The sequence below is a fragment of the Talpa occidentalis genome, unplaced genomic scaffold, assembly GCF_014898055.3.
Source record: "Talpa occidentalis isolate TD23 unplaced genomic scaffold, MPIMG_talOcc4v2.1 talOcc4.6, whole genome shotgun sequence".
Lineage (NCBI taxonomy): Eukaryota > Metazoa > Chordata > Mammalia > Eulipotyphla > Talpidae > Talpa > Talpa occidentalis.
In genome coordinates, this window is record NW_023604972.1 from 54,429,741 (window position 1) to 54,445,510 (window position 15,770).

The following is a 15,770-nucleotide window of genomic DNA, read 5'->3' on the forward strand; positions in this document are numbered from 1 at the left end:
ATTTCCAGCAAGTATAATACTTTCAAGAAAGTCAAAGTGAATTGTGTGGATACTGCAGGCAAGCTAATAATTTAACCTATTTTAAAGTCAATTCATTCAGTCATTCCTGAAGTATCTGTTGAGTGCTTATGTGATCCAGGAACAGTTCTAGGCATCAGGGCATTGTATACACTGGCAAACAATACAAACATTCCCACTTTTGAGGAACCGAAATTCCAGTGACCTACATTCTTTAAATATTTGTTTAAATGTCATGCTATTGTTATGGAATATCCTCCTGGGAGGGGCCAACCCCACTTCTAGCTCCCTACAACAACCTGCAGTGAGTCCTGATAAATTCCATTTTATTCACATCATTACATTTTCAGTGATGGAGGAGAGTCCCTTGGAAATTGGTTTCTCTCAATGCAACTAGTCTTAATCCAATTCTGATTTCAAAGAATCGCAAGAGTTAAAAGCAAAACATGGAAAGCAGTTGGGGGATCATAAAGTATTAGATTTAAATTGTTTTTGATTAGAAAGAAAAGTTACTTAGGGAGGTGCTTTAACATTTTCTTTTTTTGCAAAGATTTATTTTATTTATGCATATAAGAACTGGGGTAGAGGCCAGAGGTGTGGGAGGTGAGAGGATTCACCAGAGAGAGTGGGGAGCAGAGCAGGCAGATGTACTGAAATACGCTACTGAGGGGAGCAGCAGGCGAGACAGGAGAGGTCTGCTGTGCCATGTGGGTAGCTCCCTGGCTGGTGGGGATCGAACTCATGCTACAGTGGCTGCCAGTTGCTTGACAGTGCTGTCTTTAACCCCTGCACCATCAGGGAGGCCCCTGCTTTAACATTTTTAATCACCAGAAGATTCTGCAAGTGATATTTCACCTGATTAGGAAGAATTTGGGAACTGTGTATATATTGGGGCTGGGCATGGACAGGAAAAGGATATGAAACTAGAGGCTATTAAAAAAATGAAAAGGGAAGGAGCAAAAGTCCATCTTCTCCACACCAACAGTTTAAGCAAATGTAGTATTTTAAGTGACTTTCTTCATGTACAACCTGGAAATGTACATTAACCAGGAACTTCCCACCCACCTCTTGTTTCTTTCCCCATCCTCTGTCTGCTGGAACCTGCCAGTGGTAGAAAACATTGTCATTGTTTATGATGCTCATAAGCCTGCATGGATGTGAATGACATATATTTAGAAATCAAAACAAAGCTTTCGGGAGATCTTCAATTTAATGGAAACTAATCTAGTCATTTGGGAACCACAAGAGCTTTTTAGAGAAATTCTGCCTCTGCAAACTGGAGGAAGTGTGGGTGTACTGGAGTCCCGGTGACACCTTGTGATGTCAGTCACCCCCAGCTCACGAGTGATTGGCTGGGAAGAGCTGAAGCAGAGTTTAAATTCCTGCACCATCAGAAAAGGTTTCAGAACATCAACACAAGAGCGGTTTCATTAGGCATAGATTTCCTCTGTGAGAACTTCAGCCTGATTCTTGAGACTTTCTGGGAGAACGTCTTGGTCAACTGAAGAGGGTAAGACATATTCATTGTCTATTTTTTAAAAAATCACTTCTGCGCTGTTTGGAAAATATTAAATATGCATACATGTTGAGAGGCATTAGGTCATGTAGAGAAAGATGGGAAAACTGCCTTGGGTAAGAATGATTCCCATTTTTTGTGCCTGTTGTTTGATATTAAGTAAATAATTATATTAAGTTGACATAAGTCAACAGAGTCAGGTGTTTTACTTCGTAATGCTTTAGTTAGATCTCTGGACAATACTTTTGAAAGGAAAAGTTTACTCAACAGGAGGAAATGGAAGGTTACTCAAATGGAAGGTTATTTTGAAGCTGAGCTTCAATTAGCAAAGCAAATAAGATTTTTACATTTTGGTTTCATGGAGTTAGTGATTCACATGGCCTATAAGACATTGTGAAATAATCTAAACTAGACTGACAGGTCTTTCAAAATATGATCTCTAAACTAAAAAGTATCTAACAATATTCATGTAAATGGCACTCAATATTGATCATAATGAACTGAGTAACTGAGAGAGGACGTTAAACTACTGAAATAAAACATTAATTGTTATGATATTATATTGTTAAGCTGGATATTTATATTAGCATGATGCCATATAGTCAGAATGCAATAAATGTTGAATATAATTGTCTTTTAAAGAAATTTTTAGTGTGGCAGAGTTAGTATACAGACTCCTGCCATATGCATTTTTATTTGATGCATTTGTTCTACTCCTTCATTTATATTGCTAGTGCCTGTCTTCCATAACCCAGAGTGGGAACTGTGGTCAGGCAATACTAGAAATATCCATGTGCAATAATTCTTTTAGCAACCTGTCTTCTTTAGGAGTAATAACTTCTGGAGAACCAAGCTTTCTGTTTAATTCAGCACCAAGCAAAATATCTTATTTTGACTTTGTTGATTAAAAACATGTAAAACAATAATTTTATAATGGGTATTAGTTTACTTACTACCCTAAGTGGTGTTGTGGACCAATGTGCCTCAGTTTCTTGGAAGCCTTCCAAATCTATATTTAATTTGGGGTAACTCAGAGTTATTTTACTGTAATTGAAGGCATGACATGTGACTTTATATAACTGACCTCAAGACAATTGCAACTGGAAGAATTGGAAACTTTAATTGATCTATTTGCTTAGTTCTCTGAATTCCTGATAGAATTGATATCTTAGCCAAACTCCAGTTTATTTTCAAAGAGTCATAATAATCAAATTCTAGCTAATGGAGATTATGAAGATTATGATTAGCTAATTCTACTTTTGTAAGACCAAGTTATTATTATTCACTGCTGTATACACAGCACCTAAAACAGCACATGGTACTTTGGATGTACTCAATAAATATTTGTTTACTGCTAATGAGTGGCTATGCCTTTCATTAGCATTGTTGAGGATAGCAATACTAAATCAAAAATAAGCAAATTAAGTAGTATAAATTGGGCCTATGATTTTTGAGTTTCTATTTCCTTCTTTTAGCTTATTTCATTTCCATTTACATAAAAGAAGATATATACTTTAAGTTAATCTTGACTTTGTGTACATTTCAGAACGAGTTTCCTTACTTGAGCACACAAATTCCTGGCTATACTTGAGGGTAGTCAGAGGGTGAAGGACTGCAATTTCCTTCTCCAGATAATAAACATTTTTGATCTTTTCAATGCTAGGAAAAAAATTCAGAAAGGTTCAAAGTCTCTAATATACACACTGCCTTCCAAACAGGTAGAAGTCAGATTTGGTTGTAGATTTCCTTTTCTCACATGCTCTCATTGTAGAATGACAAGTATAATGTAGAACATTTACCAATCACCAAAGCAGAACTTGGAAGTTCTGGAACTCGTATTTTAAGGCTTGCTGCTATTGTGCTCATTTTTCACTCAGAACATGGCTACTGTGTATCTGCTTGTACTCTTTTTTTAGGGTATTTGCTAAAAAGTTGCAGAAGTTTGGAGCTCTCATTCGGATATAGACTTCACAAAAGTATGATTATTCTTATCAAAAACACTAATGGAAACCTAATATAGGAATTAAAGTCTGATTTTCTTTTGATGCTTTGTGACTGACTATATTCTTTGGGAGAAAGTGTCAGTTCACGCTGGACCTCAAGGTATCTTATTTTACTTTACCAGACTTTCATTTGGGAAATTATTACTACAGGTCACAGTGCTAAATGGAGTTTTTGGAAGCATGAGCAACTTAGTAAATCTTGCATATATTCATTTTGCTTATCTTAATATACCATCCTTAAGAAGCTTGAACACTGAAAACGCACACTTCATTTGCTTTATACACACACACACTTATTCATTGTAGTTTCCCCTTATTTTGTTGTTATTTAGATAAGTATGAAGCAAAAGAAAATACAAGGGAATAGTTTAGTATTCATTAGCTTTTAATCAAGGCTGGAATACTTACTAGTTTTCAGAGTATCATGAGATTATCACTCTATTCAAATTTCACTTTGAAAATGAAAATGACGAGCTGTCTAATTTTCATTTGACCTGTGAAACCAAAACATTCTCATACAGTTATTTTGAGAGTTATTTGAGAGTTATTTGAGAGTATCATATTTGGGGCAGTTTCCTGTCCTTTAAAGAAAACTAAACCTAAGAGCTTTAAAAGATGTTTTGATTGTGGAAACTAAAGGAAGTGCAGGAGAGGGAAAACTTTCCTTCACCCTCTTAGCGTCTCCTGATAGGCTTCAGAATTCAATAGTCATAAGACAGTTAATAGGAGAAAAGCATAGATATTTTATTAAAATGTTTGCATGGACACAGGAGCTTCCTTGAGAGAATGAACATGAAGTGGCCACAGTGGAAAGCCTACAATACATTTGTAAAGAATTGACAAGACCAAGGATTTGGGCTTGGGGCTGCATAGAGTGGCCAAGAGACTAGAGCTGAGTGCTAGTCTAGCAAGGATGATTTCTCTCAGGCTTTGGGGATGGGACTGTCTTCCTTCCTCCCCATACAGAGATGACAATTTTCACATGGAGTTTTCTTTCCTGCTTTTAGGAAGAAAAAGAAGACTATCTTTCTTGCATCTTCTGTTTTTCAACTACCTTCAAAATAAACTTTATGTCAAAGAGGCATATTTTAGAATGGAATTTTGGTTTCCTTCAGAAGTAGATTTGTTGAATTAGATTTGCCTTAAGTGCAGTTGAACATTTTCTAATGTTTTCTCTGCTGATAATAGGAAAGGAATTTAAATAATAATAATAATAATAATAAAAAACCACTAGGATTGATAGGAACTATGATGAATCTGAATAAAGAAAATAGCAGAGTGAAAATAACTTTGTTGAGGAGGGATGTGCTCCTGATATAAGGCAAGGATGAGAGAGGTGCACAAAAGTCAAAAAAGGAACATCCTTAGTTTCCTTATGTTAGGATTTTAATTGTTTTTCTGAATGAATTAAAAATAAGATCAATCACTTCTTTTTATTTTTAAAGATTTATTTATTTATACATACAAGAACTGGGGTACAGGCCAGAGGTGGGGGTGGTGAGAGGATTCATCAGAGACAGAGTGGGGAACAGAACAGGCACATCGACTGAAATACACTCTTGAGGGTAGCAGTGGGCAAGTCAGGAGAGGTCTGCTGCACTATGTGGGTAGCTCCCTGGCCAGGGATAGAACTCGTGCTGCAGAGGCTGTGGATAGCTTCATAGGCTGCATCTTAACCCCTTGTGCCACCAGGGAGGCCCAGATTGTATCACTTCTTGAGTCCCACATTTCAGACATTATTCAGCATATTCAGTCTTTGAGCTCTGTACTCTCATTTCTTAGATCAGAGGTTAAAATCACTTGGAGTACCTTAAATACCAAACCAGGCCTGTTCCCACCCCAGTGAACTGCTTGTGCTGGGACTTGTGCATTGGTATTGCTTTAAATCTCTCCAGATGTTACTAATATAGAGATAGGATTAAGACTTCCTAATTTAGATCTTGCCACAATTATAATTTATACTTAATAGTTGAAGAAACAAATAAACCCAAGTGAAGTCTGAAATAAACTTGCAAAGATTTTTTGCAAAATGCATGGCTACATTTTTTGCAAAATCATACAGTATGTGGTCTTTTCCATCTGATAAGGCTGCTAGGGCAGTCACAGGGCTTACTAATTCAGGGCAAGTTATTTTCCTTTGAATTCATTTCAATAACTTTCTACATTGGTATTTAGTACATCTATTTTTGGCTAGAGGACAAACTGTTTTCCAAATCACCAGTTCTTGAAGTGTGAAATGAAGCTCCCTTCCAGGAAAATACAGTTTGATTAGATATGTTCCTCTCAGCATGATTGATAAGTGTATCCCAAACCTATAATCTTCCCTATACCCTTCAGGATTGTGAGTAACATTTAAAAGAATTTGGCATAATCATGTATAATGTATGACTAAATGGAACACTGTAGATATTAAGAGCTTTGTAGGGCTGTATGTTAAAGTCTGCCATAGTACATTTCTTGCAGATCAAGAAAAAAATGCAAACTAATCTCATTGTCTAGACATTATTATGTTATAAATGTGACTGAGGAGCCATGTGTGTGAGTGTGTTTGTGTGTGTTTATGTGCACATGCATGGGCACACATGAAGATAAATATCCAGCACCTATCAATGATGTCAAAAAATGTCATTTCCTTTGGTGGGGGGGCAGGGAAGATATATTTACCAAATTCCTATGTTATCACTGAGTTGCATAAATATTGTAAAATGAATGGTCAGGGCCTCCCTGGTGGTGCAAAGGGTTAAGACGCAACCCATGAAGCTATCTGCAGGTACTGTAGCATGAGTTCGATCCCCAGCCAGGGAGCTACCCACATGGCTTAGCAGACCTTTCCTAACTCGCCCGCTGCTCCCCTCAGCAGTGTATTTCAGTCAATCTGCCTGTTCAGTTCCCCACTCTGTCTCTGGTGAATTTGCTCATTCCCCCGTCACTTCTGGCCTGTACCCCAGTTCTTGTATGCATAAATAAATAAATCTTAAAAAAATGAATGATCAATCCTCTAGTCCTCTTCCTTTAATTTTCCCTCCATTTATATTTTGTGTTGTGGATAAGTGTCTATAGTACTACTTGGTTTTTAATTCACCTCTTAGGAATGAGGTTACTTTTAAAACAGCTTTATTGAGATCTACTCATATATTATACATTTTACCCATTCCAGTGTATATTTCAAATAGGTTTAAGTTCATTCAGAGTTGTATAAGCCTCACCAAGATAATTTTTAGAATACTTTCATCACCCCAAAATGCAACCCTTACCTATTATTCTAAGATGACCCCATGTCCTCTAATCTGAGGCAACCAACCATCTACTTTCTCTCTCTGTAGATTTGCCTATTTTAGATGTTTCATATGAATAGAATCATACAGAATGTGGTCTTTTGTGTCTGGCCTTTTTCACTTGGTATGATGCTTTCAAGATTCCTCTTCATTGTAGCATGCATGAGCACTCCACTCCCTTTTATGGCTGAATATTTTATTGTCTGGCTATGTATAAGACATTTATTTCTCCATTCATTAGCTCATGGATAGTTAGATGAGATTTTTTTTTTTTTTTTTTAGTGGGAAGAACTGTAAGAAGTTGACACTCCTATATTTCTAAGGCATGGAAAAAAACATCTCTGCTTTTCATTATAGGTAGAGACATCACACCTGGCTATGAAGATCAGCATCCTGTTTGTGTTTTTTTGGGGGTTGTCCTGTGCTCTCCCAGTAAGTATTGGGGTGGGAATATTGAAAAATGAGTTCATATACCTAAAATTCTGCAATTTCCGTTATGTATGAGCCAAGGAGGTTTGGTATGTTCCTGTCAGGTGAAAGCAAATAGTTGCTTAGGAAGTTGTTATCTTTAAAATATCATTTGATTTATTTCTTTTCTTTATATTTGTAATTCATTATACAGCTATGATTTTCATTTTTGTTCCTCACAAGCAGTGGTTCTCAAAGTGCCATCCTCAGACTAGCAGTATAAACATCAGTAGGACTTTGCTAAAAATGTAAATTCTTGGGTCTGTCTCAGGATGGGGCACAGCAATCTGTGCCAGGTTTCCAGGAGATTCTAATGCATATTAAAATTTGACTATTAGTTATACAAAGTGTTAATAGCCTTTGCCATGGAAATTTTCCTATGGGTTGACCATATGCACTATATTTTCTAGGTAGTCAGGTATCAAAATCCTGGATTTGAGAGCTCTGAAGAGTGGAAGGTGAGTAGAAATGACTTTTTGGAAATATTTAGAAAATCAGAGTCATAGTTTTTAATTCATTTGATTCAATTCTAACTGAATAGTATAATTTAAGGAGGAAGTAGTTTTTCCATAATGGATGTTTATAATAGTGCAAGGGGCTAGATGACAATGAACCAAGACTTTCCATGAAGGATTAAATGCCATCGCCGGGCATGGTTCTGCATGTTTTACATGAATTAGCTTTGTCAATCTTCACAACTCAGTGAATTGGGTATTGTATTTTATTCTTATTTTATAAATGAGAACACTGGGACACAGTGTGCTGTGTAGGTTTTACAGTTAATGATTGTTAGAGTCCAGCTTTGAACTCAGGCCACTCACTCCAGGATCCACATTCTTTACTACATTCTTTAATCTCTCTCAGGAAGGTGACATGTTTAGGAGGTCAGTGTCACATGGCAAACAAAGTCATTATAGATCTTTCCTCTGAAGTGATACACTCAGCCAAACACCACTCAAAGGAATGGGGAGAGTAGGGATTGATAGCTCACATAATATTAAAGACAGTGAAATAAATCAAGACTGCTACTAAATTTTAGATTTAGCATTTGCTTTTAATATGGGTGATCTTATGAGACTCAAAGAAGACTTAATGGTTTTTGCCATTCCATTTTGCCTACTACTGAATTTTACAAAGTATTCTCACACTGGATCATTTATTAAGTTTATGCCACAATGAAGAGTTAACAAAATGCACCCATAGGTGCATTGGTGAAGGAAATTATATGGGGACTACACTTGAGGGGGTGAAGGGAAACAGATATTGTTTAAAAATGAACAATGATGTAAAAAATTTAATAAAAAAATATAAAACAAACAAAAAAAGCACCCATAGGTACTTGCTGCTTGTATCTTCACAGCAACCCTGAAGAGTTAGCACAATAGGTAGTCATTTTCTTATTTTATGAATAACAAACTGAATTCAGGTGTAGTGAAATGCCCAAATTCACAGAGTGGCCAACCAAGACATAATGAATTTCAATGGTAATACCAAGACTGTTGGTTTTTAGGGTTAAAACTAAAACCAGTGAGCTAACTGGGACTACATCTAGAGTTTGAATTCCAATGAAGTTTTTCCTATATTATAGTTCCTCTAACTACTGTCTGAACAATGAACTTCAAAAAATTTTGTTTTTCTCTAAGTGAGATCTCAGAAATGCAAAAATCTCACATCTTTTATATCACAAGAACTTTTCAAGCCCACTAGTCTTCTTACATTCATTTTCCAGTCATTTCACCATAAAACTTCATGACAAATCATTTAAGTATGATTACATATCAAGAAACTGAAGCAATTACCCAATTATTTTAAATATTTGTAATGACATAATCCATCTGCGAAGGAGTAACTTGTTTTCTTTCCTTTATTTCAGGGTCATTTGACTCAGACACCGACACCACCTTTGGTAAGTATTTCATTATTTTTTGTTATAAACATCTTATGAATTAACTTTACTACTTTTCCCATCACCTTAACCCATTTGGATGCAGTAGTTCAAATTATAAGTAATTAGTGTGCATCATACGTTGATGGTTGATATTTTTTTCTTTCCTCAGGAATTACAAAAGGCAAAAATAAACTTTTTTTTTTTCCTTTTAGGGAAGCAGTGAGTCATCTGAAGAAAGAAAAGTTAACTCAGAGACACAGGTAATTAACAGGCTTCTTATAACTTTTCTGGCTATTTAGGAATTGAAGGAAGTGATGTTAGACTAAATTACCTGGCAACTGTTCTAAATATAATATTTTCTAATGATTGGTTATGCAGCTAACCACAAAAAGAGAAGGAAAAATGAGTGGGAGAATCATGTGGACATGCTGTTCATTCCATATTTATCACTGGGGCCAGATTATAGACATTGTGGCCCTAAATGTCCCTCCTAGTTAAAAACACACATACACACACACACACACACACACACACTCATACACACAGTTGTTGAATATGTTCGACAAGTAAGAACTCATTCATCTATCCAATATGTTGCTTTTACAATTGGAGCATTTCAGCTCAGGCAACTGCAATTCTCCTGGTTAATACAAAGTGCCTGCTGGGCCTGGAAGCCTCCCCCAAGTCAAGGCTCATGTTGGTGGAGAGAACAGGCTATCTTCAAGGAGCATTAATGAAATAGTTGCTTTAGTAATGACTTTCTCTTTGAAATAGTCCCATCTGTAGCCCCGGAGTGAGAGGAGTTGACTTAGCGTAGGTCCCTTTAATAAAAATTAGACTTTTTTTTCCTTTTTTCCAAGACTAAGTATGATTACTTTCTTAGTTGTTCTGACATTTTACCAAATTTGTGGCCCTCCTGAGGTTGCAGGAATCAAGTTTATCCCTGGAGCTTTGACCAATATTACATTCTATAGTCAACCAGGATTGCAAGATGAATTACTAGGATTTTAATTCCTTTTTACTAAAAGTTTTTTAGAGAAACACTCTAGATACTTATAAGCATATAATTAGGGCAATACTCTTTTCTGGAGACTTTGTGACTTATTGCCTCAGTGTTCCCTGAACTTCAGATCAGGGTAACAGTTCCTGCCTGAAGGGTAGGACACATACCTACCAAGATGTGAAGAACCTTCCAGGGGCATTGCCCTGTATTCCCGATTGGAAACGCAGACATTGATCCTAGGGACATACGGGAAAAGAAAAAGATTGGCAAGTATGCTCTGACATATATGTAAAGATAGAGGATTTTCCTAGAGCATAAAGAATGAAGACCCCCTATCCTTTTATTTTTTTTAAATCTGTGTTACCCATTGTTTCACTTATGGGGATAACCTCTCTGAATTCACTCAGAGCAGAACTGCTCTCATGGTGACTCTATTTGGTAATCATATTAATTGGAGTCTTCTGAGATTAACTCTGTGTAAATGAGATATAAACATGGTTTGGGTGAGATATATGACTTCCTACAATACATATTTTTTAATTTTAGCTAAAGATTTCATTCTCCTCTTTCATTTTTCCCTTCAGAGTTGATTAAAAATAAAACAAAAACAAAAAACATCATTTGGGTCATTTAAAAATCACCCAATACTTAACTCTGTATTAACCAAAAAAATTGATGAGTGAGCATTACAAACCAATTCTTTAATCCACAAAAAAGTCTCTGAGTTTCCTTTATGGAATTGTGCTTACAATAGGATTTGAGTTTCATAAGCATGATGTCAATAACTTTTTTTTGTGAAAATTTTTGCAGGATTGAGTGAATTGTGTTTGTATAAAGGGAATGACTAGGTTTTCCTCTTCCTTTCTTCTAACCTCTGGTCGAGATGTTATTGCACAGAAAAGCTGACAATGATTAGAGGGTGAGCGCAGGAGGAACAAAGCAGAAAGGCCTAGTGGGGCACTAGATAACACCCTCTTTATCAGCTCCTGGAGTACTGACTGTGTCTGTTAAACCCAAACTGCAGGCAGATGGAGACCCCAGCAACAGCGCCGAGTCAGAGGAGGGTCCTGATGATCATCAATATGTGTATAGATCAGCTGGTGGCTTCTATAAGAGCAGAGATGATAAAGATGATGATGAAGATGACAGTGGAGATGACACCTTTGGTGATGATGACAATGGTCTAGGATCTGAAGAGGGACAAGGAGGAAACTCCAATTTTGGAAGTGATGAAGACTCAGCCGACACCACACAATCCAGGGAGGATAGCACCCCAGATACCACCAGTGAGAGCAGGGACCATGACAGTGAGGATGAGATGAACATCAGGCCCCAGGGAGGTGACTCCACACAAGAGAGCAAGAGTGAGGAGAACTGGGTGGGAGGCAGCAGTGAGGGGGACAGTAGCCATGGGGATGGCTCTGAGTTTGATGATGAAGGAATGCAGAGTGATGATCCAAATGGAAGCAGAAATGAGAGAAGCAACTCCAGAATGAAGAGTGCCAGTGCCAATTCAAAAGAATCAAAAGGGAACAGTGCTGAGCAAACAAACACTCCAGATTCAGGTGATAGCCAATCAACGGAACATTCCAGCAAGAAATTTTTCAGGAAGTCTCGCATTTCTGCGGAAGAGATTAGAGGTGAGCTTGATGAGAACAATACAATGGAAGAAGTCAATAGTCACTCCACAGAAAGCGCCGACACTGAAGAATCTGGTCTCAGTAGGTCCGGTGAGAAGAGTGACAGTGAATCTCAAGAGAGTGAGGAGAACCAGTCCCAGGAAGATAGTGAAAATGTCCAAAACTCCAGCAGTGAGTCTAGTGAAGAGGCTGATCTGCCATCCCAAGAAAACAGCAGTGAGTCTCAGGAAGAGGTGAGTGAGTCCAGGGGTGATAACCCAGATAACACCACCAGCCAATCAGATCAGGAAGTCAGTGACTCCAGTGAAGAGGACAGCATGAACAAACCCTCCGATTCAGAAAGTGAATCCAGAGAGGAACAAGCTGACAGTGAATCTGATGAGAGCCTCAGAGACTCAGAGCAAACCTCGGAGTCCACTGAGGAGAATAGTTCTAGCCAGGAAGGTCTCCAATCTCAAAGCACCTCAACAGAGAGCCAGAGTGATGAAAGTCAGTCTGAGCAGAATAGCCAATCTGAGGAGGATGATGACAGTGATTCTCAGGACAGCAGCAAGTCAAAAGACGAGAGCAACTCGACTGAGAGCAAATCAAGCAGCGAGGAAGGTGGCCAGTCTAAAAACCCTGAGAGGGAAAGCAGAAAGTTAACAGTTGATGCTTATCACAACAAACCCATTGGGGATCAAGATGACAATGACTGCCAAGATGGCTACTAGCATCAGCTTTCCTGAGAAGTGGCCCACACAGTCTTGGGTGCTGGAGAGGGGGAAATCGTTATAACTGTAATTTATTGATTGTTTTTGTATCAGAATGATAACCAGAGGCCATTTCTTTCTGAAAGGAAATAATGGACATTATACTTGTTTTGAGGGTATCGTTAACTATAGAGGTTTTAAATAATGTGGAATAACAATGGAACACACTCAATGACACTGAAAGCAAAGAGGGATGTGCATTATAGCTTTGCAGCTGAAATAGTTCATAACTCATTAACCTAACAGTTATTGAGGTTCTGTTATATACCAGGCACTGTGCTAGGTGCTAAGGATGTAAAGAAACTTCAGACTCTTTTTCTTGCTCCTGAGGAGCTTATGAGAAGATAAAACGATAGAACTAAAGAGGGATACATAGGAGGGAAACAAAGATTATTACAATTCATTGTGGCAAACACTATGACAGAGGTATAAACAAAACTTATGGGAACACCGAAGAGGGTACCAACTTTGTCTTGGAAAATCAGGTGGGGCTTCACAGCAAAGACACTGGAATGGATCATTGCACAGCATTTCTCTGTTGTAGACAAAAGAAATTTATTATTGGTATAAGCAAAACTATATGATTAAATATTTAATTTGTGAAAGCACTTTTAAATTATGGCACAATGAGGTGTTCTGGATAAACAAACTTTAAGAAAAATAATTACCTTTTTGATTCTTATTTTTTCTGGAACTCCAATGAACATTGCCTCACTAACCACAAGAGATGATATGGAAATTGGGTGACAGAAGGTAGTGGATTGAAATCCTCTTTAAATAGATAAATTTAGCTTTATTTTTTCTAAAATCAGTGTAATACTAGAAAAACTCATCTTTGAGTCTTCACATATATTGCACAAAGCAAAATTTTATGTATAGAACTTAATTGATTTTTGTCAAATAACATTGAAATGTTACCTCAACATAAAATATTTGTTTTGTAATAAAGATAGTAACATCCAGGAGAAATGTGCTTGTTTTTATAATGATGTTGGTTATTAGGCAATACAACTCTTCCTTTGAAACATTACAATGTAATTTATTAGCATCACGGTAACAAAACCTGATCCAGCTATCCCAATATTACCTCAGTTAAAAATGTTAAATAAAAAAAATTAAAAAAAATAAAACCAACAAAGAACAATTTTCTTAAATTATGTGATGAAACTTTTATTTATAATTCAGGTAGCATTTTGGTCAGGTTAATTTACATGTTACTTAAGATATTTTGCTAAATACACCTGCTATCAATAAGGAATCAATGATGCAAACTCTTAACCTGTATATGACGCCATGCCAAAAGTTCCTGGTGTTGGAGTTTAACATTAGTTTTTGCTCTCAGATGATCATTTGTATAGATTCTAGTGAAAACAGCGAAGCATAGTCTTTATATTTTTATTTCTTGTGAGGAAGGTATTTCCACCTTTGTACTTCTACATTTCAAATGTATTTTTAGTCACACAGCCACTAGAATTCTTCTATAAATTTATTAAAGAATCAAGAATTCCTAATCTATAGAGTGACCATTCTGATCCTTCACTTAGCTCTGTTCCCTCTCAAAGCTATGATCACTTGGGGATATTACACGTTATATTACAAGTGATATTTATATATAAACATAATATATAAATACTTACCTTTACAGTAAAAAATATTTAATGATAGTACATTCTGAGAAAGGCATTATTAGGTGAATTCGGCATCATGGTGTTGTAGAGTAACTGCACAAACCTAGTTGCTATGGCTCCAGTATGCCCAGGCTATCTGATACCGGGACTGCCATGGTATATGTAATCTGCTGTTGACTCCTCCTTGAGATTTTTACTCAGTAAATCTAGAGTGAAATTCAGAGTTCTGTATTATCAAAGGGGCCAGGGAGATTCTGATATAGCCCATCCAGATACACTTAAGTTCTCTGGCTTTATGGGTTGATTAACTCACAGGTTCTTGCCCACCCATAGTACCTCTGAGGTAGACTGCTTCGTGCTTGACCTCCTGTGTGCCTGAGGCATAGGTGATCAGGTTTGGTCACTCAGATGGACTGCTTCACCACAGGTGATTGTATAGAATGAACACTGGAACCAAGGGGTCGGTCTACAGGCTAGCCAGCTCCTTCAGGGAAGGAGACGCATAAAGACTCTGTCTGAACAAGAGTGTGGTGACTTGAGGACTGATTTGTCTTCCTCTTTCTGGGAATTTGTATATTTTAGGAAATAGATGTCAGAAGTGATCAGAAAAAAAAAAAAAAAAAAAAAAAAGAAGGGAACATACAGAGAAATAAAAAGAAAGAGAAAATGCTAAAATCCATTAATGATAGAACAAAAAAGTGAAAATTATTGAGATCCAGATGCTTGATAACAAAATGATAATCCTCTTCTTTTCTTACTTAAACTTGACTCTACCTTGCCCATCAGGCTCTCCTGAATTCCCAGGACATGCCTTCTCTTAAATGCTACCTTTATCCTCACCACACATCCACCTATCTTGAGCCCACCTGAGTGCCACTTGCATTCCTTGCAACCAAAAAACTTAATGAAATCAGACTCATAAACTAATGAATTAAGGTATCCAACATTCCTAGAACCTAAAACTATTTAATCAAGTTAACTCACAGGCCTTTTAGAAGGAAGAACAATGGTGAGAATTTCAGCTATGTTCATGATAGAAACCATCTTAAGCAGATGTAGGACAGTTTCCTTTCAGTTTCCATTAACTCATTAAGTACCAATGAAATAGAGACCTTGGTCCTTCTTATAGAAGGCAGTGGTATAGAAATATCATCTAAGGGACAGCCTCACTGGACGTGATATGCAGATATTTCTTCATGGATTCCTCATTGTAGTCTAGCATCAGTGGGTCCACTTGGAAAACCAAATCACAATAGGAACCAGTTATAAAGTTTATAATGGGAAAGAATAAGAATTTAAAAAGCAATAAGGTGAATATAAATGATTAACAGAGGGAGTTAGGTGACATGAATACTTCATAGGATTGGGCTAAAATAAGATGATGTATTTATGCCTGTCTATGGAAAACTTCACAGTTGTTACTCAAACACTAGAAATACAATTGCCACTGTCTTGGGAAGTGCTTGAAAGGCTATCATCGAGTCTTGCCACAGAGACCCTCTTTTTTTTCTAAATTTACTAAGGCTAATCCTTTCTTCGTGAAATGACTCATTCTTTTTTTAAATGCATTGGTAAAGTC

The 15,770-nt window shown here is 37.0% G+C and overlaps 1 protein-coding gene across 1 annotated transcript; it reads left to right on the plus strand.

The window, feature by feature from the left end:
• The first annotated feature begins 1,519 nt into the window (after nucleotides 1-1,519).
• On the plus strand, nucleotides 1,520-12,524 carry DMP1 (dentin matrix acidic phosphoprotein 1). Its single transcript, XM_037530345.1, has 6 exons — nucleotides 1,520-1,528; nucleotides 7,170-7,244; nucleotides 7,691-7,738; nucleotides 9,154-9,186; nucleotides 9,381-9,428; nucleotides 11,196-12,524. Exons 2-6 carry the CDS (start codon nucleotides 7,191-7,193, stop codon nucleotides 12,522-12,524), a joined length of 1,512 nt encoding a protein of 503 aa, XP_037386242.1. The 5' UTR covers nucleotides 1,520-1,528; nucleotides 7,170-7,190.
• The last annotated feature ends 3,246 nt before the right edge of the window (nucleotides 12,525-15,770 follow it).

Coding starts and splice junctions, on each gene's coding strand:
- DMP1 (XM_037530345.1), top strand. CDS start 7,191: ATGAAGATCAGCATCCTGTTTGTGTTTTTTTGGGGGTTGTCCTGTGCT. Junction 7,245..7,690: donor GGTTGTCCTGTGCTCTCCCA/GTAAGTATTGGG, acceptor TATATTTTCTAG/GTAGTCAGGTATCAAAATCC. Junction 9,187..9,380: donor AGACACCGACACCACCTTTG/GTAAGTATTTCA, acceptor TTTTCCTTTTAG/GGAAGCAGTGAGTCATCTGA.